At 41.1% G+C, this 24,802-nt stretch overlaps 1 protein-coding gene across 2 annotated transcripts in view; it reads left to right on the forward strand.

Annotated features, from left to right (window-relative positions):
• LOC124865443 (glutamate receptor ionotropic, NMDA 2D) overlaps positions 1–21,138 on the forward strand; it is a 105,065-nt gene extending 83,927 nt beyond the window's left edge. For both annotated transcript variants that reach the window (XM_047360528.1, XM_047360529.1), the window contains exons 13-16: positions 1,905–1,974; positions 2,067–2,184; positions 8,861–9,096; positions 12,143–21,138. In XM_047360528.1, the coding sequence (XP_047216484.1) occupies positions 1,905–1,974; positions 2,067–2,184; positions 8,861–9,096; positions 12,143–15,340 (3,622 nt within the window). In that variant the 3' untranslated portion in view covers positions 15,341–21,138. The remainder of the gene's footprint in view (positions 1–1,904; positions 1,975–2,066; positions 2,185–8,860; positions 9,097–12,142) is intronic.
• Positions 21,139–24,802: the final 3,664 nt, after the last annotated feature.

Below are 24,802 nucleotides of genomic sequence, written 5' to 3' on the forward strand. Positions count from 1 at the left end.
TGAAAAGCATTTCTGGAAATGCTTTTACATTTTCAAATTTTACATTTCAAATTGAATTTTGGTATCTATTTGTTGGGGTACATTTTGAAAAATAAATCTCAAATGTCTTTCTTTTTCATTTTAATTAAGTGAAAGAATGAGCAGTCTTGAAGAAGAAAAGTAAAATGCAAATAGGATTATTGATAACTAATTTCATTTATGAGTCAAACAATGCAGCCACATTCTTAAAATGAAAAAGCATTTCTGAAAATGCTTTTTCATTTGAAATATGGTAACGATTTGCTTCCATACCCCCACCTATGGCCATGAACTTTGGGTCATGACCAAAAGAACGAGATCCCGGATACAAGCGGCTGAAATGAGCTTCCTCCGTAGGGTGGCCGGGCACTCCCTTAAAGATAGGATGAGGAGCTCAGCCATCTGGGAGGGGCTTGGAGTTGAGCCGCTGCTCCTCCACATCGAGAGGACCCAGTTGAGGTGGCTCGGGCATCTATACCGGATGCCTTCTGGACGCCTTCCTCGGGAGGTGTTCCAGGCACGTCCCACCAGGAGGAGGCCCAGGGGACGGCCTAGGACACGCTGGAGGGACTATGTCTCTCGGTTGGCCTGGGAACACCTTGGGCTCCCCACGGAAGAGCTGGAGGAGGTGTCTGGGGAGAGGGATGTCTGGGCATCTCTGCTGAGTCTGCTGCCCCCGCGACCCGGTCCCGGATAAAGCGGAAGATGACAAGTACAAGTACCTCATTTATGCATTCATGGACCTTCATCAGTGATTACTGCTTAATGCAATTTTGCCCTAAAGTTTAAGTAACAAATCTATGATTTTTACTATAATCTATTCATTTAAATCGATTGTTTTCAGTATCACTGAATTGTTTAATCTTTATTTGATTTTATGGTACAGAGTGTCAGTGATCACAGCAACCACATTCAGCAGATATAGCCTGCATATTTTTTTTTTTCCTTTTTGTCATCTTTTATGTTCTCCCATTCACACAAGCAGACTTTAATCCAGAAAGGCATTCTTTTCAACTTCTACTAACATTTAGCATCTTTTGTCACACATCATGCTTTGCTGCACAAATTCTCCCACCTTTGTTCTTTCCCTCTCCACCTTCACAGCTATTTATCCACACATACAGTGTGAGCAGCTTTTCCCTTTTTCAGTTTTCTCACAGAATCTCCATCACTCGTCATGTGTTGGTTAATCCCAATTTACTGAATCCTAAGCCTCTGTCGTGATCCACACCGCTTTGACACCGCAATTATAACTCAACGTTAACATGCACTGAATGTATGAAACTCGTGCTTTACTCCTGGAGAGTTTTTTTCTCCTGCCTAATGCTTATATTTCCATTTTTACTCTTTAGCTGCCCTTTTTTGTTAAAGTTCCTTTCTGTGTCTCTTATTTTGATCCATTCTTTTCCCTCCTAGTGTACTTTCTCTGTGTCTGTATTTAAACTTTATAATCCTCATCACTCTCTGCCTCTATCCCATGTCCTTTCTATCCTGAAGTGTGTAAATCTCTCCCTCTTTTCTCTGTCGCTCCCTGTCACTGCACCCTTCGTTCCGTAAATCCCTTCAGCCCCCACCATCTTTCTCTTACTCACAGATCCTCACCTGATTTCTCCCTTATTTTATTCTCCCTGTTTCCACTTTCACTGCCAAACCTGCTTTACCATTCCACCCTTTCTGCATCTCCATGTCGTTATTTAACGTTTTATGCCCCCTCCATCATTCCCCTTTACATGTATGCTGTATATATTTGCACCACAGCTGTCTTCCGAAGTACATTGCAGAGATTTACCTTTATACATCCTCCCCTGCCTCTGTCAGTCTCTCCATCCTAGTTCTGTCTCTCTTCCATTAAATGATGAATGACTTGTGCCTTTACTCCTTTACAGGAAGCTGGATGCTTTTATTTATGATGCTGCAGTGTTAAACTATATGGCCAGGAAGGACGAAGGATGTAAGGTGAGGATTGAAGCAGAGACACATCCACATGTTTTTTTTTTTTGCCTGGCATTAAGTTTTTTTCAGTATCAGCATGTTGTCCTTTCTCCAAGGTGATGACCATAGGCTCGGGGAAGGTTTTTGCCACCACAGGCTACGGTATCGCCCTGCACAAAAACTCACGTTGGAAACGTCCTCTTGACCTGGCCCTGCTGCAGCTAGTGGGAGATGGTAAGACCGATGGGAAAAGGGCAGGGTTTTAATGAAAATAATGAGCCCCTATGACCGGAAAGAATGGGAAGGCTATGGGTGAGAAAAAGAAGTGACAGCATAGTGTGAGGGTAGATGGTGGATAGAGGACACAGGACACAGGGGGTAGATGAATGAGAAGATGTCGAGGGGAAAATATGGGGCATGTGACAGCTGAAAGGTGTTGTGATTGTGACAGAAGGTATAATGATGTGTAGGGAAGGGCTGATGGGACTTTTAAAAAGGTTTCTGAGTCTCGTTATTGGGTAGAAGACAGGATGATAAATAAAAGTGGGAGAGGAATATAATTTGTTTGGTGGTGAGTGCTCTTCTCATCTATCCATTCTTATGTAGTTATCTAGCTCTGTTGTGTTTTCTCTTTTCCTCTTTTTGCAATTGTAAAAGAAAAACATTTACTTGAGTGAGTCACAGTTTTGAAAAGTCACTTCTTGTTTGTTGACATATTTATTGAAATACAGACTATTTCAGACAAGAAAGATGGAGTAAAAAAGAAAGAAACACCTGAAAATACTCTGATTTTATGTAGGAACAGAGGACTAAGGCAGATGGATATATACATGCATTAGGTAAATAAATAATTGATAGCTGCAACACCTTGCAAAAGTTTTCATACCCCTTGACTATATTTGGGTTTTATGCGACAATCCAACACAAAGCAGCTTTTCACACCTAATGACTGATTAATCCTCATTTCTTTTTGCCCAATGGCTTAAGCTCAGCCAGATTGAATAGAGAGCATCTTTGAACATTATTTTTAAGTCTTGCCAGTTTCTCAGTTGAATTTAGGTCTGGGCCTTCCTATGTGATCTAACATCCGAACAGAGCAACGTCTTTCACATGTTTTCTGTGATTTATACATGCCTTGTGACTAACTGCAAGAAGGACTAGTTGTGGCTTTTGGAGCAATGGTTTTGTACTTGAGATCCTTTCATAAAGCCTAGATTTGTGACAACAGATTCTCCCACCTGAGCTGTGGATCTCTGATTTTCTCCAGAGTTACCATGAGCCTCTTGGCTAGCTTTGCAGTTGTGCCGTACTCTTTCCATTTTCAGGTAATGGATTGAATGGTACTCTGTGAAATGTTAAAAGCTTTGGGATATTGCTTTTGAAAACCTTTCAATGTTTTCTCCCCTGATCTGTCTTCTGTGTTCTTTGGTTTCCATGATGCTGTTCATTTGCTAACGTTCTCTTACAAACCTCTTAGGCCTACATAGAACAGCTGGATTTATACTGCGATTAAATCCCACACTGGTTGAACCTGTTTACTAATTAGGTGACTTTGCAGTCATGCACTACTTTGTGTTGGTCTAAAACACATAACTGTAATAAAATCCATTGACGTTTGTAGCTGTAAATGTGGTAAAATGTGACAAAGTTCAAGGGGAGTAAATACTTTTGCAAGCCACTGTATTAGAACATCACAGTATGCTGTTTGGTTAATTATATCTATGAGGGGACGACTCGTGTTTGACAGAGGGAATCTGTTTTTAGCAACGGTTGTCAGTACACTAATGCTCGATTATCATATAACACAGTCTGCCACACGCATTCATTGTCTTCATTGGATGGAGCTTGTTTGGCTTCTCCTCATGCTTTAAATCAGCTTTGCTTATGGTGTGGCGGACAAAGCCCTTTAGCTGTTTCTGGCATGCCGACACTTTAGCTGCTCACCCACTGATAATGCCAATTTGGTGCCAAGATCTATTAAATAAGACTGGCATCTGGAGCTGAATTGCTCGACCTGGAAATGTGTGCTTGTGTGTGTGCAAGGAAAGGAGAAACAGAGAGCAGTAACCCCAACATGCTGTTTGTTGCTTCTTCTCATTCCTTTGGTACTAAGTTGCAAAAGTCCTGACCATCAGCTTTGTTTATGGATGGATCTAGTTAGAGTTTGGCATTATTGGAGTTGATAACTAAAAAATAGGATTAGTTTGTTTGGGAAAAGAATGATAAAGGGGCTCTCACTTATCATACCCTTGAAGGCTGCATCTTTTTAACGACATCTGAAGATCTCAGGCGTCGCACCTTTCACTGGGCCAAGTTGTGTCACAGAGTTACATCATTATTGTTCCATGCCTTGTGGAGTTTTATCATTTTACAACTAAATTAAAGGATATCAGAAGACTTATAAATCCTGTGAATCTATTGTTCTTCTTGCTGCTGCCTCTGGTGATTCACACAACAGCTTTAAGAGATGGTGCATTGATCTTACTGTTTCTTTGCTTTTTTTCCTGCTAAAAAAGCAAAAGAGCTGAGTAGTAAGATTCACTTCCCTCCCATCATATCAGAACCATTTTTTTGCATCGTATCATGACTTTGATTCCTTAAATATATTATTCAGTGAGTAGATATTAAAATGCGAGAAACTGGGGTTTCAGCTCTAGGCCAACAGCATTTTTTCTTTCAAAAATCTTGTGATGAATGCAGAGAGGTTTATCATGGTGAGATAAAAGCACGGCATTGTACAGGTCATGGTTTACTGCTCAGCAACTGCAAGGCTCGGTGTCTCTGGATGTGTGTGGCATCCAGCCACATCTGGCATACTGCAAAATGCAAACATGCTCGCTGGTGCTTGCACATTTAAATATGCAAGTGTACCACACACACAGTGATACAGTGTCCTTTATTGAATATCTGTGTGGTAACTGGCAGGCTTTGCATTTCCAGTGTTGCCAGCTGGTCTGCCAGACACAAAATAGGTGGAGAGAGGACGTGACACACCTGCCAGATTCGTCAGGCTTGAGTTGGCTATGACTTAGAGGCAGAACCAACTGCCATCTCAAAGGTTGAGGTGCGTGGTGGGGGTTGGAGATAACACAGTATGAAGCAGTGGTGGTTCTTGCATGAATAAGGGCACGATAAAATACTGTGCAGTCCTGTACAAAGCCTGTCACACTATTTGCAGCAGGAAGCCGGGGTAATTTACTCATCACATGGCAGCACTAACTCCTTTGACAGCAAATGCATAAAAGCAATGGGAAAACTTGTTCAGGCCAAAACTAACAGTCATTTAAAAAATATATTTTTTACCAGGTGCTCATGCGGCCCCTTTCTAATGCTGCCCTGGGCAACTTCCCATAAGGCCCAAATAAAAAACTCTGCTAGTGAGTAAAGGTTGAATTTAAAAGATGAACAACCAGGACTGAAACAGCAGCTGATGACCCCTGTTGTATTCACAGCACCGATCCACATCTGAAGGCCAGGGAATTCAAGTTTTATTGCGGCAGCAAAATCTCACACTGATGAATGCATTAAAAACATATTTGGTTTGAAAAGGGTACATGCTTGAAAAAATTCTGAGGTCACAAGAGTTTCTACTTCCTGTTTCCCTGTGATTGAAATACGACTGGACAAAGGGTCGATTCCTTTTAACCACTGGAAGCTAGTCAGAGAAGGACTCATTTGTCCTGACACCACGCACAGTAAGCAAGGATGTAAGGGAGGTAAAAAAAAATCTCACTATTATTGAACTGCAACAAAAGCAGTATTTTGGCATAACAATACCAACTATATGATGCTATCAATACATGATTGTTGGGGGGTGATGCGTACCATTCAAAGCATAAACACATGGAGTTTGCTCGGACTTTAACTGCAGTTGTGTGCTTCGCTTAGATTAAACAAAGGATGAATGTGTGGAAAAGTATTCGATGCTTACTGTTTGGTCCAATGGAAGATCAGTAATGCTGTGAGCCTGTTTCTCCTCCAAAGTGCATTAAATCACAAACTTTGCCTGTTGCCAGCAGGAGGTTTTATAAAGATTTAACTGAAGGGGTATAAATAATTGAGTCAGCAGTGACTTTTTGAAAAACAGTGATGTCTTAAAGTGTATTTTCCCCACTGATTAAATGCCCTCAAAATAATGGTTAGATTTTTGTGGTTTTTCTCCAGTGCAGGATCATTTTTCTGCAAAAACAGATGAATTTATTTAAAGGTTTTTCACACATCTTTACCAGGGTGCTAATAAATGTGGTTGGCATTGTATGTTTGTTTGGTTGAACCAGAAATAGGAAGCTGTTACCTTAATATACCAGTGGGTTGCAGTAGCACTATATCCATCTGTTGCTGTAACTGGAGGCCACGGCCGATTGGCTAATGATGTTCTACAGGAGACATATTAGCCAGATCACACAGATGACTGAATCTGCTTTAGCGAAGCCTTACAAGGAGAGCTAATGATGGCTGAAATATAAAGGCAAGACCTTTTTTATGGTGCAATGTAGTGTTGCGAGTAAATCTATGACCTGTCAGCTTTTAAAGCTCGCTATGGCCAGTAAAACGTGTTATAGTTCGGAAAAAGCATCATGCAGTAAAAGCAACCTTCAGACCTCATTTTTGCAGTGCAGCTCATGCTACCATAGTTGATAGTGTACCATAAAGCTCTCATTACCAGTTATTTGAAGAATGTGCCTCCTATGCTGTCTGTCACTATGGTTACACCAGCAACCTGTACAGCCAATCCCAGTTCTAACAGGGAAGCCCAGGTTTGCTTTGCCAGTAGGATCAGAAATGAAAAAGCAATGTTGTGGTTAAAAAGGCTGGACTTTGTTCCTTGTAGCTCAAAAGATGAGAATCTTGTTTTCTCTCATAAGTGACCACCTTGATGGAGAGTCTGACCATCCTTCCAGGACAATTAAATGATTGTGATCTTCTCTTCTTTGCCTTTTCCTTTCCTTCATCAGTTGGTTCGCTCTCTTGTTCCCATTTTTCCCTTTCCTTTTCTCTCCTCTCATATTTTTAAACCCGAGGAGTGCTCCATTCTTTGTCACGATGACACAAATTCAGCCTCTCATCCTCCATCTAAGTTCCGCTTCTTTCAGCAACGTCTAACCCTCTCTGTGTTTCTCATTTCCTCTGACGCCTCTGTGGACGGTAAAGAATGCAGTTCGTTCTCTGTCTTTATAAGGCATTCTTCCCAACTCTCTCATTACCCCTCACCTTCTTGTCCATGCTTGTTCCGCCTATCCAAACATCACTGTGGCTCCCGGTCTCTCTTTCTGCTCTTCTCCTCATTTACTCTTCGTTACAATGTTGAGATTAGGTTGTCGATGCCATTTTAGTTCTTGCTTCTATTTCATTGTTTTAGACTCTCCATCCCTCTTTTTCTAAGTCGTCTTTCTCTTTGTTAGGCCAAACACACTGCTTTATTTTACTGACCTATGACCAGAGTCACCTTGAATAAACAACATAAAACAAAAGGGCCCCATTTTGCATTGTATTTTATTTTTCTTCAGTTTGTAATTTTTATTTTTTTCCCCCTATTTTTTGTTTTTCAGAACTCCACTTCTTAGAATATATACACATTTTTTCGCCTAAATGTGTCTAGTCATAGAGTGAGGAAAAAGAATCAACAATTTTTAAGGGAGATTTCAGCAAATATAAAGTTATTGATCGTGCTCAAATAAACAGTATTTTAAAATAGTCAAATGCCCAACACAGCAGCTCAGAAAATAAAACTTTAAACTAGACTAGGTTTTAATGGCCCCTTTCTGCCCTCTTAGTACCATCAAACCAGTGCAGACAGGATTTGGCATACGTTTGTTTGTTTGTTTGTTTGTTTGTTTTTGACCTTTAAACTATATTTTCACACATTAACACTGAATACCTATTGACACTGAAAGCTGAATTTAACATAAACAAAGTTGTAGAAACACTCAAAATAACCACATTTTTCATAATGCAACAGGACTCAAATAAAACTTAATTCAGATGGCCTATATGTAGTTTCGATTATAAGGGAGTGAAAACACCACAATGTTCCTCGTTAGTAAAATCTTAATTTTGTTTAAGCATGTTAGATGACAAAATATTAAATTATGTAAATAAAAGACATCTGTGTTGCACTTTTGGCCACTTACCAGCTGGATGGTCTGAGAGAAACATTAGAAGCTGCAGCATTGGGGCAGCGGAACCTTGCTCACATATAAGCTAAAACTTACAGATACTCTGCAAAATATATTTAAGAACCTTAATATGTAGGGAGAACTTAAAATTGAACTTTTTTATACATTTTTGATTGTAATTTGTGAGGGCTGAAGGACACATACTAAAAAAAAAGTAAGCGAGCCACCACTGTGCTCTGTCTGTCTGTCTGTCTGTCTGTCTGTCTGTCTGTCTGTCTGTCTGTCTGTCTGTCTGTCTGTCTGTCTGTCTGTCTGTCTGTCTGTCTGTCTGTCTATCTATCTATCTATCTATCTATCTATCTATCTATCTATCTATCTATCTATCTATCTATCTATCTATCCATCCATCCATCCACTATTGCACTGCTTGGATTCAATACTTTGTAGACCATAAAATGTCAGATACCATGTATTAAACTTAGCTTTGCAAAATTATTTTGGACACTAACATAAAGTTTTACTGTCTGCATTTGAGAAATTATAGGTCTCTGAACAAGCAGGACTGTATAGCTGAACTTTACAATTTATTTATGTTCTATCAAAACAACTTTTTTATCCTAACATGATCCTTTCCCACATCATCTAACCAGTTTTTTTTTTGTTTTTTTTTTTTTGCTTTTGCCTATCTTTTATTGAATGCTTTCTTCCACTGTTTTCTTATTTTCTCTATTTTTTGTCCTTGTCTCTCTCTTCCATCATTTTAACCTTTTGTCCTTATCCATTTTCTTCCCCAGATGAGATTGAGATGCTGGAGCGGCTCTGGCTGTCAGGTATCTGCCATAATGACAAAATTGAGGTGATGAGCAGTAAACTGGACATTGACAACATGGCTGGGGTCTTCTACATGCTGCTGGTGGCTATGGGCCTCAGTCTGCTGGTGTTTGCGTGGGAACATTTAGTCTACTGGAAACTGCGGCACTGCATGGCCACTAGTTCTGGCAAGTTGGACTTTCTCTTGGCAATCAGCAGGGTAAGTTGTTTTTCCAAAAACTCTTTTAGGAACATGTTTTTGTTTTTTTCCCTCAATAAATGAATCATTTAAAAACTGTTTTTTTATATACAGTACAGGCCATAAGTTTGGACACACCTTCTCATTCAAAGAGTTTTCTTTATTTTCATAACTATGAATATTGTAGCTTCACACTGAAGGCATCAAAACTATGAATTAACACATGTGGAATTATATACTGAACAAAAAAGTGTGAAACAACTGAAAATATGTCTTATATTCTAGGTTCTTCAAAGTAGCCACCTACTGCTCCGCACACTCTTGGCATTCTGTTAATGAGCTTCAAGAGGTAGTCACCTGAAATGGTTTTCACTTCCCAGGTGTGCCCTGTCAGGTTTAATAAGTGGGATTTCAAGCCTTATAAATGGGGTTGGGACCATCAGTTGTGTTGTGCAGGAGGTGGATACAGTACACAGCTGATAGTCCTACTGAATAGACTGTTAGAATTTGTATTATGGCAAGAAAAAAGCAGCTAGGTAAAGAAAAACGAGTGGCCATCATTACTTTAAGAAATGAAGGTCAGTCAGTCCGAACAATTGGGAAAACTTTGAAAGTGTCCCCAAGTGCAGTCGCAAAAACCATCAAGCGCTACAAAGAAACTGGCTCACATGAGGACCGCCCCAGGAAAGGAAGACCAAGAGTTACCTCTGCTGTGGATGATAAGTTCATCCGAGTCACCAGCCTCAGAAATCGCAAGTTAACAGCAGCTCAGATTAGAGAACAGGTCAATGCCACACAGAGTTCTAGCAGCAGACACATCTCTAGAACAACTGTTAAGAGGAGACTGTGTGAATCAGGACTTCGTAGTAAAATAGCTGCTAGGAAACCACTGCTGAGGACAGGCAACAAGCAGAAGAGACTTGTTTGGGCTAAAGAACACAAGGAATGGACATTAGACCAGTGGAAATCTGTGCTTTGGTCTGATGAGTCCAAGTTTGAGATCTTTGGTTTCAACCACCGTGTCTTTGTGCGGCGCAGAAGAGGTGAACGGATGGACTCTACATGCCTGGTTCCCACCGTGAAGCACGGAGGAGGAGGTGTGATGGTGTGGGGGTGCTTTGCTGGTGACACTGTTGGGGATTTATTCAAAATTGAAGGCATACTGAACCAGCATGGCTACCACAGCATCTTGCAACGGCATGCTATTCCATCCGGTTTGCGTTTAGTTGGACCATCATTTATTTTTCAACAGGACAATGACCCCAAACACACCTCCAGGCTGTGTAAGGGCTATTTGACCAAGAAGGAGAGTGATGGGGTGCTGCGCCAGATGACCTGGCCTCCACAGTCACCGGACCTGAACCCAATCGAGATGGTTTGGGGTGAGCTGGACCGCAGAGTGAAGGCAAAAGGGCCAATAAGTGCTAAGCATCTCTGGGAACTCCTTCAAGACTGTTGGAAAACCATCTCAGGTGACTACCTCTTGAAGCTCATCAACAGAATGCCAAGAGAGTGTGGAGCAGTAATTAAAGCAAAAGGTGGCTACTTTGAAGAACCTAGAATAGAATATAAGACATATTTTCAGTTGTTTCACATTTTTTGTTCAGTATATAATTCCACATGTGTTAATTCATAGTTTTGATGCCTTCAGTGTGAAGCTACAATATTCATAGTCATGTAAATAAAGACAACTCTTTGAATGAGAAGGTGTGTCCAAACTTTTGGTCTGTACAGTAGATCAATAAAAAGTTGTGAGGTAGAAAGAAATGATTACTTAGTTTTCAAAATGTTTGCAAATAAAACCTAGAAATGTATGGTTTGCATTTTAATTTGATGCCGCTGTCAATCTTTCATAGAACAACTTTTCAGAGCAATAAATTGTCATTAACAGCTTTGCAGATGTAAAGATCTCCATTCTCTATCTAAAAATGCTTAAACTTTGCCAGATTGGATATAGAGCATCTGTAAACTTTATTTTTCAATTCTTTACACAGATTTATATATAAGATTTAAGACCAGATTTATGTCTGGTCTTTGACTGAGCCATTTTAAATGTTTTATCCATTCCATTTGATTGTAGCTACTGCTGTATATATTTGGTGTTAACTTTGTTTTTAAATACAGGCCAAATATTTTAATTCTGTTTTCACTAAACCAAAGCATTTTCTCCCACATGTTTGTTGTGTATGCCACATGGTTTTGACTTTCTTTCGACGCTGGCTTTCTAATGACCAATTACCCATAGAGGCCAGATTTGTGGAGTGCACACCTAATAGTTTCATCAACAAATTCTCTTGCCCAAGCCGATCTCTGCAGCAGAATTACAATGTCTCAAGGCCCTTCTTAAATTAACGCTCTTCTTGCCCAGTCTATCAGTCAATGAGCTGATGGGCTTGCAGTAGTGCCATATTCTTTCCATTTTCAGATAAGGGATTGAACAGTGCTCTGTGAGATGTCTAAAGCTTGGGATATTGTTTTATAGCCTAACACTGCTTTGCACCTCTCCACAACTTTATCTTTAACCTTTATCCTCTTTTATTTAGGGATGTCAGATTAAAGACTTATGAATACAAATGTATGCAAATCCCATGATTTTTATTTGCAAAAGGTTTTGAAAACAATGTATCCCTCTCTATACATTGTACAGTTATACACTACTTTATGTTGGTTTATCACACAAAATCCCAATGAAATACATAAATGTTTGTAGTTAAATCATGACAAAATCTGGTTCAGGCCAAAGGAAGTTCAAAGAAATCAATTAATACCTTAGAAGGCAATAAACTGTTGTCATTGTTTTTTGTATTGTCATCTGTTAAAAAAAGGTTAGTAGTGAAAATGTAACACAATTCAGTTTAGTTTGATCAGTTTCTCATGAAAACTAGAAGTTGTTTTGAATTTATTGTTATTTTATTTCTGTTCTTACCAGTTCAACTCCTTCAGCTCCATCAAGCAATTTCTTAGGCAGCAGGGTTTGTTTTTCTGTACCATTGTAGGTTAATCTGTGGAGCATTTGTTTTTTGAAGAAGTAAATCTGTCTTTTTCGGGGGGTGGGTTTATCTCCTAGGGCATGTACAGCTGCTGCAGCTTTGAGGATGAAACAGCACCAGGTGGCTCAAAATCTTTGCCTTCACACCACCACACAGCAATGGTTACTGTTCCATCACAGCCACTTGTAGTCTCAACCACTATGACCAACCCAGCCATTGCAATGGCGCAACAGCAGCAACAACCACAACAGCAGCAACCGCCACCTGTGTACAAAACACCTCTACCAGGCTCTCCTCCCACTGTGGTGCATTCTGGGTCAGCACTGGGTTCTTCTAACCCCCCCATTGCTGGTGCCCCCCTCCCTTGCTCCACTTTCCTGCCCAGGCCAGACCGCAGGTTGGCAGTAGTGGATCGGTGGAGGTTGCCTAAAACTGCTACAGCCACTAACCCCATGGCTGTAAGAGGGGGCATCACTGACATGGGGCAGTTTGCTCAGAAAGTTCCACAAAACTGGGCTACAGCTGCTGGAGGGAGTGGGGGACTCGATGGCTATAAGAGATATTATGGTCCCATTGACCCTGAGGGACTGGGATCCTGCATGGATCAGCAAGCAGGGTCCCAGACCCCCAAGACTATGCCAAGGGGCCACCCCCAACCCCCTCCAGCGACTGTGGCCTTCTATTCAGAGAAGAGCATGGACCACGGGGTGGGGAAGAGGGTGGTGGGAGTTGGCGGTGGAAGTCAGGGGAAAGGGCCTGTTAAACCTCTGGGCACCCCAAGGCTGCCTCCCAAGAGTCAGGCCCCTCTACCTCCTACACCTCCACTGCCACATCCCTCTCCCCCTCTCCCTTCATCCTTTTGGAGAAAGCGGAGGCCTAAGAAGCCCAAAGAGCCTGGTGGGCCACTGTATGAGAACATTCTGCCTCTGGGGCGAAGGGGAGGAGCAAGAGATGGAATGAGGGAAGGAGAAGGGAGGAGGGCCCGACCACTTTCTCCTCCACTTTCACTTCCTATACCAGTTCCACTGAGCCCCTCCTATACCCCTCCTTCTCCTTCTGCATCTTTGCACTATACGTCCTCGTCTTCTACATCAACCACCTCGTCAACGTCAACGTCTTCATCAGCCTCATCTTCGCGCTCCACCTCTCCCACTTACTCTTACAGCTCCTCCAGGAGCACACGAGACAGGACTGGAGGAATAGATGGAGAGGATGATGATGATGATGAAGATCTGACAGAAGAGTCAAGCCTCCTCCTTGGTAGGGGAAGAGAGAGGGAGCGCTCAATCATTCGACCTCGTTCCTTCAGCCATGGGCGCTTGCCACCACCAGTTCCCCCCAGGAAACCACGCACATCTTGGGTTGACAGAGAAAGAGAACGGGAAAGGGAAAGAGGGGGGAGCCAACTGTCTCAGCTCCAAGAGTGGTGGGCAAGTTGGAGTGAAAGGGAGAGGAGTGGAGCAGGTGGAGATACTGAGAGGCAGAAAAGGGAAAAGAAGAGGAGGAAAGAAAAGGAGAAAGAGAAGAAGAAAAAGAAAAAGAACAAAAAGAGGAAAAAGAGGGAGGAGAGGGAAAGAGAGCGGGAGAGAGAAAGGAAGCGAAGGAAGGTGAAAAAGAAGAAGAAGAAGGCATTAAAAACAAAGAAAAGGAAAAAATCTACTGGGGGAAAGCGGTCTGATCCTGAAGAAGGAGATGCAGAACAAGAGAGGGAAGGAGAAGCTGAGAGAGAAAGAGATGAAGGAATACAAGACTACTCTTCTTTTTCTGCCCAGTATGGGAGCACGTTTGGAGAGAAGGGAAGAGATTCATGGGAAGGAGACAGAGAAAGAGGCAGAGGGGAAGATGGCAATGGCAGGGAGGAGGAGGACAGTGGAAGAAGCAGGGAAAGGCGTCCCAAATCCTTACACTTTCATTCTAGACGCCGAACCCCTAATAAGCGCTACTCCAACTCTAATAAGTTCCCTGCTTCTGTAAAATTTTGGATGAATGGAAGAGGAGATAACACCAATGCCACGCCAGTATCCCTCCACCCACTTCTTCCATCATCCAAGCGGCGAAAAAGTGGCGGGATTGACAGAGAAGATAGTGGTAGAGTTGGAGAGAGGCGTCCTTTGTTAATGCATTATGAAAAAGAGAAAGCACAGACAAGGGAAGGGTTGTCTTTACATGAATGGGACTCAGATGAAGATGATGATGATGATGATGATGTGGAAGAGGAAGCAAGAGACAGAGCAAGGGAGCGGGAAGAGGACAGGGGAAGGAGGGTAGGAAGGGGGGCCATCTCTGAGTCTGAGAGGGAAAGGGGAAGGGTGGAGGACAGCTACTCAGATGAAGGATCTTCAGGAGAATTTGGTCATTTTGAAAGATACTGGGAAGAAAATGCAGGAGGCACAGGCACTGGAATTGGAGGCATAGGTGGAGGAGGCTGGTTCTTTGGTACCTATCCCTCCAGAGAAAAAGGGGGAAGCATCAATAGTCGAGATGACTCCTTACTAGGAACCCGGGCAGAGGGATGGATTGGTGCTGATTTCTGGGGATCTGGACCAGGCATTGGTTGGGCATCTGGTGGAGGAAGTGGAGGGCTGGGCTCACAGTGGCCACCACCCCCGACAGCCTTCCCTCCTCCTAGACGATACTGGTCGATGGACAAAATTCCTGTTAAGGGAGAAAAAAAGTGGAAGAGTGGAGGCGGAAAGAGAAAAGGACGAAGCAGGGAAAGACTGGACGAGACAGGAAGGGCAACTCAGTGTTCCTGTAGCCTTTACCCCCAGCCGCATCCTTATCCACATCCCCATGGCCGGTCACACACTTCCAACTCCAAGAGAAGAGCATCAGCACTTTCCCATAGCCAAGAAGAGCTTCTTCCCCACTGCCACAGCTTCAGCGGGGGCTCTCGTCCCAAACCTTTGCCTCCAAAACCAGATTCCAGTCAAGCCAAATCAGGCAGCCAGTCTAACCTCAGCCTCAACACTCAGCCTACAGACCATCAACCACAGCCCTTACCGTCACCACCACAGCAGCCATCCCTGTCACCCACCTCCCTCCCCATGCCCATCGCACCTCCACTCTCCTCAGCCTCTGTCTCACCACCACCAGCAGGGGTAGGGATGGCAGGTCAGGCTCAGGCTTCAGCCAGTGCCAAACTCCAGTATCAGAGACTGCGCTCTGTGCCTCAGCCACGGAGGTTCTACTCTCCCCACCTACCACTCAAAGCCAAGAGCCTGTGCTCACGTCGAGGGTCAGCCCACTTTTCCAGCCTGGAGAGTGAGGTATGACAGGGGGAGACGAGAGAGGGAGACGTGGGAGCGAGCACCAGTGCTACTGAAAACCATGGTGCCATGGCAGCTGGAGTCAGGGATGACACAAGAGATATGGCTGCCTTGGTGACCTTAGGTAATCGGTTAGCAAGCATCACTACAGGTACAAACATGAACAGAGGCTCTATTGCCAACAATACTCTCGGTGAGAGCGACACTACTGCCACCCGCTCCATTGTACGCGTTCTTATGAGGGCGACAGTGAGGTGCCACACCAGGGTGAACTTCATCCATCTGGATGGTTCCTACGACGAAGAGAGTGAAGGTGAGGCTGCATCACCTGGGACTTTGACCCCAGAACTTCTCTTATGCTCAGAACTGAGCTTTGTGATGTCATCTTCGGTCCTTCTCCCATCCCCAAATCACAACTGTGGATAACAGTAGTCTCCAACTTGTGAGTAATGATGTCATGTTTGCACACACACACACACACACACACACACACACACACACACACACACACACACACACACACACACACACACACACACATTAACACACGCAAACACACACACACACAAATACACATACATACAAACACTCACACACACAAAATGCTCAAAACGTCTCCCTCCCTCTGGCTTTGAGTGAGATGAGGAGAGACCCACTTTCTCTCAAAAGATGCCAGTGTTTGGTCATCATCTGGCTTCATGTCCTCATTGACTGATGGCTTTTGACCTGGACTGGTGGACTGCTTCTCGGTGTCAAAGAGACTATTCCCTCTTCTTCCCTTTTTTAAGAAAAGCAATGCAGTCACTTTTCTCGTTCACTATCTGCCTGCTCACCTTTCATTGGACAGTGAGCACAGTGCTACTTATTTGCCCTTTGGCCTCATGACACCATCAGACCCATCTAGCTCTACCCCAGGACCATCTATATGATGTCACGTTTTACTAGAAACCCTTTTAACTGGTCAGACTGAACAGGAACTTCTTTTTCTCTGCCCTGTTGGAGCTTGTCATGACACCTCTGGTCCAACTGGAAAATATTACCAAGTATCAAAGAATTTGAACAACAAACTTATCATCAAAAGAGGAATAACAACATGAAGAAAAAAGACATGTAGCAGAAATCTTTTTATGTCTGTCTAATTTTATTTTTTATGCAGACCCCTCTCCCCATTTTTTTTATTCTATCAATATATTTCTCTGACTGTGTTAGTGTTTTAATAAGTAGGAGGCTGGATGTGGCTAGTGTTGGAAGTGGGAATGATTCCAAAGCAGTGCCAAAATTTCACCCAAGTTTTAGAAGTTTGATAAAAAATGTTCTCTTCACATGTGAACAACTCATAACTCAGCCTAGTCTAAGTGGATTCTGGAAATGATTAGTGTAATATCTGTAATTGGCACTAGATGGCTGCATAATATTTAAATTTGGTCTTTGAAACATTGGTGCAGGAGGCTTAAGATCAGTGACATATTTGTAGATGCATTACAGATAACAGTGTGTGTGCAGCTTTGAACATAATGCTTTTATGAAAATGTCTCAGTCAGGGTTTATTCACTGTCCAGCACATTTTTAAAGCCCTCTTTAGATTTGATTATATGTTGCCACCATACTATGTCCTGGCTGAGCTGGTGGATGATGGATTATCTGAAGCACAATTCCTCATTGTATTTTTTAAGATGTGTTGCCACAATTGTAAATGCACAATATCAAGGTAACATGCTGATGTAGCTTTTCACATATAATTATAACAAATGTTGCTGGTGTGAACAATACATTTTATTGCCACCAAGATTCACAGAGTAAAATACCAACACACTTGCACTGTTGTCATCATATGCTTTGTCTTATTCCTTTTTTTTTGGCAAATAAGACAGAATAACTTACTGTGAATGTTTCTAGGTGCACATTCAGTAGCTGAGCCTTCATAATGCAGTTGGCGATAACTCGCATTGTCAGGATTATCAGATGGCTGTTTGACTTTGAGCAATATTCCCACCTTGAATATGACAGGGATGAAGTGGCACATCATTCTAGATGTTTTTGTGTGATTTACACAAAATCAGCTGTTTGACCCAGGGTTTGATGATCCATATCCGTTGTATTAAACTAGTTTAGACCCTCTCCACACTATCCTGAGAATTTTGAAAAATGGAGATTTTTTTCTGCTTCTGTACTTCTTGTCTAAAAATTTGTGATTCTCTACAGATTGATGCAACAGTGGCTCTTTTTGCACCTGCCCACTTTGGCTGTTTATGCTAAAAAACTACAAAAACAGTGGAGCATTTTTTAGCATATATCTGTCTTGTTTTGTCCTGACTCTGCTTCCATTAAACTTCAAATGCAAGTTGAAGAAGTTAACAACAGAGAGGTTAGGTGTAAACTGTTTAATAGAAAACATAGATTCTTTAGGCTAGCCCTTCTTTAGCCATGCTCAGGATGCTCTTCTTTTGAATTTTAATGTAGTTAACCTTGACTATATTGCCCTCTGCTGGCATAGTTACTACAGCGTTTTTGATTAGATTTCTGCCAATGCAGATTTTGTTTTAACGGAGGAAAAATATCTGTTAAAAAATATCTGAAGTAGGGTACCTAGGGCCAAAATTAATAGCACTTGACTTTAGGTGACAAATTCAAATAAGAAATGCTACATGTTAAAGACAGGGTAGTGATATGTAGCATGGTACCTTCTGTGCCAAAAGCCATCTACTTTTTAGCTGTGCCAACTCTATTTTTTTTTTACTTTAGCATATCTACTTCATGTCTCACACTAAGACCAGCCACAGCCCAGCCATTTGTCTATTGTAGTTGAATGTAGCGTTGAACTGATGTAGCAAAAGAAAACCTACTTACTTTGTAGCTTTTTTTGGATGCTGTTTATAAAGGCTCAAAGGACGGGACAGTGGGGAGGGAAATGCCCTGCAAGGGGCTGTGCATCGTGTTTGTGCTTGTCGTCACAGATCGGAGGTTTAGTCGACCTTTTCACTTTTCCTTTTTTCCACTCCTTTGCCCTTCTAGAGGCCAGACTATACCTTTTATCTGCACACGGATTGCTTTTCTTTTGTACCTGTATGTGGGGCAGTTTTTAAAACAATGTGTTTTTAGAGAAATGCTTTTGATGTTTCCCATCGTTTGGAAAACGTCCCATTGCATGTTTTGCTGAATGAAATTGCCAAGATTTGTGGTTTGAGGGTTGGTATAGGTTGAGTTGTAGGTTATACTAGGAAAAACCAGGACAGCCACCTTTTGTTGAGATAGTAAGCTCGCTCTGCTCTGCACCCCAGCATCGGAAACCACGGTAACAGTCTGACTGTTTCCCGTGTCATCGAACACAATTATTTTCAACCAATTAACAGGGCTTCAACCTGGTGTGTCATTGAGCATTATTGATTTCTATTGAGGCACATTAAGTCTGTGACTGCATGAACACAAATGACTATTAAAAACCCTTTGGCTTATTTTTATTTATTTAATTTTATGCTGAGAAAAAAAGAATATATTGAAATATACTATGTTTTTGAGAATGTACCATGTTATACTGTGATTTAACTGAGATATTTTATTGTATTCAATCATTTGAATTATATCATTTATCTATAAAGAAATATATATGTACCAATAAATATATACATATATATATATACATACAGGTATATATATATATTAGTTAAGTTTGGTATATTTGGAGGAAGTGTTAGATGAAATAGTTTTAAATGTTTTAGCTTTGTAGCAATTCTAGACACTAAAATCATTTTTGAATTTTTATTCCTCCTATATGACTGTGAAGACATTAGTGCCTGTGACAAAAAAGACGAGTAAAAGTCAAAAACTCTCTATTCATCTGTATCTACTATGGCTATCAGTCCGTCACACCTCTAGTACTACCTAACATTACATTTCCCTTCTGTTTCACACATCAGAATGTGTCTCTTTCACTTTCGGCTTTTCTTTCTTCTCTTCGGTTGTTTCATTAACATCCTATGGACCATCCACTTCTCTTTTTAATTTCAAACACATGGTGTTCACATCTCTTTGTCAATTCATTCACCCATCGACGTTAGCCTTTCTTTTGTTTTTGATCATGTTCTTTTTGAATCAGGTCATCGCTCTGTCTGTCTCTCACTTAGCAAAAAACAGAGACCAGTAGATACTGTGTTCTTGCTCCTTTTTGACTGATTGTTGATGATGGCGATGATGATGATCAATTCACTGATTGATAAAACAATACATGAACAATGTTACTAGTACTGATATGACTGAAGTGTGTATTTGATGACCACACCACTGTAGCAAGTCTGGGCTGTACCACACCACCAGCAAGCAAGTGGGGCCTCCGTTATAGGTCATATAGCATAAAGTCCTCCACTATATCCAAAGTAATGGTCAAATATGTCTGAACAGTGCTGAGATTGATAAATTGGAGGCCATCAAAATTCAAAATATGGAGTACTACGGGGAAGTGTACAAAAGGGCATGGCAAAAATATCCTTACCCCTTGAATATTTTCACATTTTGTCGCTTTACAACCACAAACATCTATGCATTTTATTGGGTTTGTATATGATCGACCAACAATAAGCAGTGGATAGCTGTGAAGTGCAAAGAAAATGATAAATTATTTTTAAAATGTTTTTACTAATAAATATTGTGTAAAGTGTACCATGCATTTTTCCTAAGCACTATTTAAGCTGAAACCCTGAAATGTAAACCCAATGTACTACAATCACAGAGTCAAGTCTTTTTTTGGGTATGTCTACCCATTCCTCTTTGCCAAATAGCTCATCGTCAGCCAGATCGGATGGATAGCATCTGTGAACAATAATTTCAAGTCAATTGGATTTAGGTTTGGACTTTGACTGGGCCATTCAAACACATGAATATACTTTGATCTAAAACCTTTCATTGTGGTTCTGGCTGTATGTTTAGTGTCATTGTCCTCCACTTCACACTGATATATTTTCCAGCCTTCAACAACTTTTCTTCCTACCCATCAACTCTGGACTGTTCCATCCCTGTTGAAGAAAAGCATCCCCACAGCATGATTCTGCCACTACCATGTGTCAAAGGAGGATGGAGTGTGAAGTTTTAGTTTGTTCTTTGTGTTTGTGATTCGGTTTGTTCATTAATATTCTCTGACAAACCTCTGAGGCCTGAGGTAATTGATTGCACTGAATTTTATTTAGGGCTATCAGAGTAAAGAGAGCTGAAAACAAATGCAGGCCACAAATTTCTTTTAATCACTTGTCAACTATACACTACCTTTTGTTGGTTAATTGCATAAAATCCAGATATTTTGAAGTTTGCTGTTGTAGCATGACAAAATGTTTTTCAAGAACTACGAATACTTTTGCAAAGCAGTGTAGCAGCCTTGTTTCTGCTGTAAACAAAAATCTAGACTGGACTGGTTTTACATGGAATGTGTTAAGACTGTTGGCATCCTGTTGAATCATGTTGAATTCATTACTAAATGCTGCCTTGCATGTTATTTAAATTTTTTTTTTTATCACAGATGAACTAAAACAAGTTCAAACAAATGAGATGTTGTTTTTTAAATGGCTTCTAACTTCAACCTCAAATGTTTCACGTTCAGCAAAGTCATGATTTATTGCATGAGCATAAATCCATGGGCGACTGCAACTTGACTTTGCAATGCTTTCCTTTGCTTGCCTTTCATCTTTCGCAGTCTCTAAAAAATGCATACAAACACATTTGCAGTGCATGCATGTCACCACATAATGAGGTGTCTCTTAATATTTAGCTGCAATTGATTTCAGTGTCTCATGTAGTCTGATCATCCCATGTGAGCTTTATCTGTGATTCATGTTTTTGTTGTAACCTGCTTTAAATTATTAGATTATCTCTTTGGTCAAAAGCGATGCTTTGAGCTGTCCAGTCCAGTCTAGAACAGTGTACTCCAGGCCAGTGTAAGAGTTTCTAAAAGATCCTAATGCAGCCTTAAGCTCATCCCCCCTATCTCTAACAACCCATGACCTAGTAAACAATATGTGTGGTGCTTCAAAACTCAAACAGGGTCCTCATTGGCTAAACCAGCCATGAACTATATCAAGGAAACATAGGGGCATCACATGTAGTGCCTATCAGGTCTAGGGTGTGGATGCTGCACTGCCCAAAGCTTACTCTGTTGCAGTTGCTGTGACCGAGGCACATATATATACCCACAGAAAGCAGCTTGTCCTCTCCCCATCGTACAAGGCCCAGTTTTGCTCTAGTAACCTTGCCAACACCATAGGCCTTCTTACAGGTTGCTACGGCAGGTTGCTAGAAGGGTGTTGTTGCTCCTAGCCCAGACTGGTCTGGTCTTTGCCCTAAATCAAATGTGTTAGTTTATTTGACATTGTCTGTCTGGGGTGGGGCTGGAGGGTCAGTGCTGCACTTACTTCCTGAGAATTGCTTCATAAAACATGATTCTCTCTAATGATTGGCAGTGGTGCTGTGTCTCATTCCATTTCTTTTGTCACATGTAATTATGAGTAAGAGGCTTTGTGAATGTGTTTCGGCAGTGTGTGGCTGAATGTGCCTGATAGCCTTGAGAAGGTATTTTTTGTACAAGCTCTTAGTCGTTCAGACAAAAAAAAAAAAGAAAAAAGAATGTTGGTGAAATCAAAGAGGTGTTTCTGTGCCTGTTTCTCGATGTGAATGTGTGCATGCTTGTAGCAACATTTTTCAGATGTTTCCAAGTTCTTGACAGACTTTTTTCTTTGATCTTGCAAGAGTGGACCAAATGTAATCTATTTCTTTTTTTTCCTCCAAGAGACCAAAGCTCTCACAGCCTGGGCAGTGAGTGACCAAGTCGGAATGACCTCAACATCTTTTTGGGTGCAACAGCACGCAGGTTTTGCTAATGAGATCAACAAATATTTAGTTTTTACTTTATTGAGCAAATTTTAAAAAAATGTTTTAGACTAATCTATACGTTTTTACTCTAAATATAAGAATCTGTCTACAAAAGCAGCTCAGTCAAGTGCAAAAACACATCTAATATATACCTGGCACTTGATAATCAGCCAGAGTGCTGAGGGGATCTTAAATGTTTTGTTCTGCTCCCTTTGCGTCTGCGATCCACTAATTAGCCATGCTTTGTTAGTGTGATGGGTGAATGGCTAATTGCATTGTGAGGCCTCCGTGTGTACATGCAGTAATGACTTAACGCTCTAATAAGATTGAGTTACAGGCAGCTGGATCACAGTCTCCCCAAAATACTGATCTGAGGTCAGCACTATGTTTTTTCTCTAATGATGATCATAGGAGAGTGTGGAAGATAAGCCGATCCCTGATCTTCTATGAGAGATTTTCATTAAGATCCATCAGGAATCTTAGAAGTAAGCATATGTGGTGTCACTTTTTTAAGTGTGATTACAGTGCCCTCAACCCCTAGTAAAGAGTTGCAAGACGTCTTAAAATAAATGTATCTTTAACAGCAGAAGCATAAACGTATAATGAAAAATTTAGAAAAATAAAACTTTTGATTCATTTTTTTTGTGTGCTGTTAGTACTCCGTACACCTTTCAGTCATGCTGGCGCAGGACTTCACTGTGATCACCTTCAGCTTTGCCAGGTCTTTTCCTTTTGTTCTTGGGATTATACGCACATTTCGCCCTAAAAACATTCATCTTTGGGACCTAGAACCATCTCCTTCCTGAACTGGCTGGACATTCCCATGGTGTTTATACTAATGTATAATTGTCTGAACAGATGAACATTCAGCCTTCATGGATCTGGAAATATAGCCAAGGAATCAGACTTGTGGTGGCCCACAATTCTCCTTCTAATCTCTTGACTGATTTCCTTTGATGTTTCCATGATGTCACACGAGGAAGCAGTGGGTTTGAGGTGCTGCCTTAACACACATCAACAGATTGCCTGCCATTTAACCCAAATAAGTAGATTAAAAAAGCCATGACATCATCATTTGGTCTTTCCCAAATTGTTTAAAGGAATAAAAAGTAAAACCAAAACCTCAAATACCTTGCTTCTTATATTAGTATTAAGCAATTATAAATAACTTTGGTAATCCTAACTGGCCTAAAAAAGGAAAAGTTTGCATGAATTTATTTTTAGGCAGTGAGAAAAATAGGTTGTGTCTTTTTACACAGTGTAAATACTGTATCTCTTAATGCTAATTAAACCACAGGGAAACAGGAGATTGTGGATTACTTGTTAAAACATGAAAGAAACTCCAATCAACTTTTAAAAGTAAAGCATAAATAACAAATTACCTGCAGTTACATTTATTTTTCTGCACTGGTTAGGGGTACCAATGTGAGGCACCAGAGATTTTGCTGAAAATGTTTATTGGGATTTTTTCCTCCAATTAAATAACTAAAAGGGTTTGGTCTTTCCAAAAGTGTTAGTGTGAGATTATGTTACTGCACTTAATTTATTTTAAGGCTTTTTTTACACATCTGAACTAAAGGTGACATATTCAAGATTTCCATCTGATTATTTTCTCTCCACCTCTGTCATTTTACTTTCATCTCTCTCTCTCTTTCTTTCTCTCTCACTCACTCACTCACTCACTCACCCACACACACACACACACACACCCACACAAACACACACACACACACACACACACACACACACAATACGCATTAAAGCACATCCAGTGCAGAGTCACACACTCCCATGACCAGTGTATGCTGCATTCCTGCTGAGGTGTAGCAGATTGATTCTGTAGTGATCTGCTGCTGGTTCCCTGGGGATTTGTAACGCATGCCTGCAGCACGGGGCTTAACACTCTCACTCTCTTTCCATCTTTGTCTCTCTAATTTTATCTCGATGGATTGTCTCTTGCTATCCTTGCTATGCAGTGTTGTGGCTTCATGCTCCTGCATCTCTGCACCTTCCATCTGTTTCAGAAATCTGCCAATATGCTCACCCTTCATCTATCAAGTTATAGTTGTGTCATTCTTTATTATTTTTTACCTTTCTTTTTGGCTATAGCTGGTTCCTTACAGTCCCAGCCTTATCAGAGGCTAATGTTTTTCACTGCATTGTTGATTCTTTTCCTACTGTTTCTTCCATTGATTCCCTTTGGCAAACTGCACATGATGAATGTAGAAATTTCTCCATATACAGTATTAAAAATGTTTATCTTCCTGAAACATTTCTAAATTCTATATCAATGTCAGTAAATATTGACTCATACTTCACTTTTATGCACTCGACACACGTGAAAAGGATGTTCTGTTTCATTTTCATCATGTGTGCAGGGCCGCAGGCATCTACAGCTCATCAGCTTGATCTCTGGAGTTGAAGAAAACATCCAAGCATCCTTTCATCTCATTGTTTTATAAGCTACATATCCAATCTTTTCTTTCCTCTATTTTCACATGAGCCTCACTGGGCCCCAGCCAGAGATAAATGACCAAACAGAGCCACAGCGGATGCTACCAAATTTACTTGTGTGTGAGAAATATGTATTTGTTATTGATAGTGCATGTGTATGAAATG

This window comes from Girardinichthys multiradiatus, chromosome 3 (genome assembly GCF_021462225.1).
Source record: "Girardinichthys multiradiatus isolate DD_20200921_A chromosome 3, DD_fGirMul_XY1, whole genome shotgun sequence".
In the NCBI taxonomy this organism is placed as follows: Eukaryota; Metazoa; Chordata; class Actinopteri; order Cyprinodontiformes; family Goodeidae; genus Girardinichthys; species Girardinichthys multiradiatus.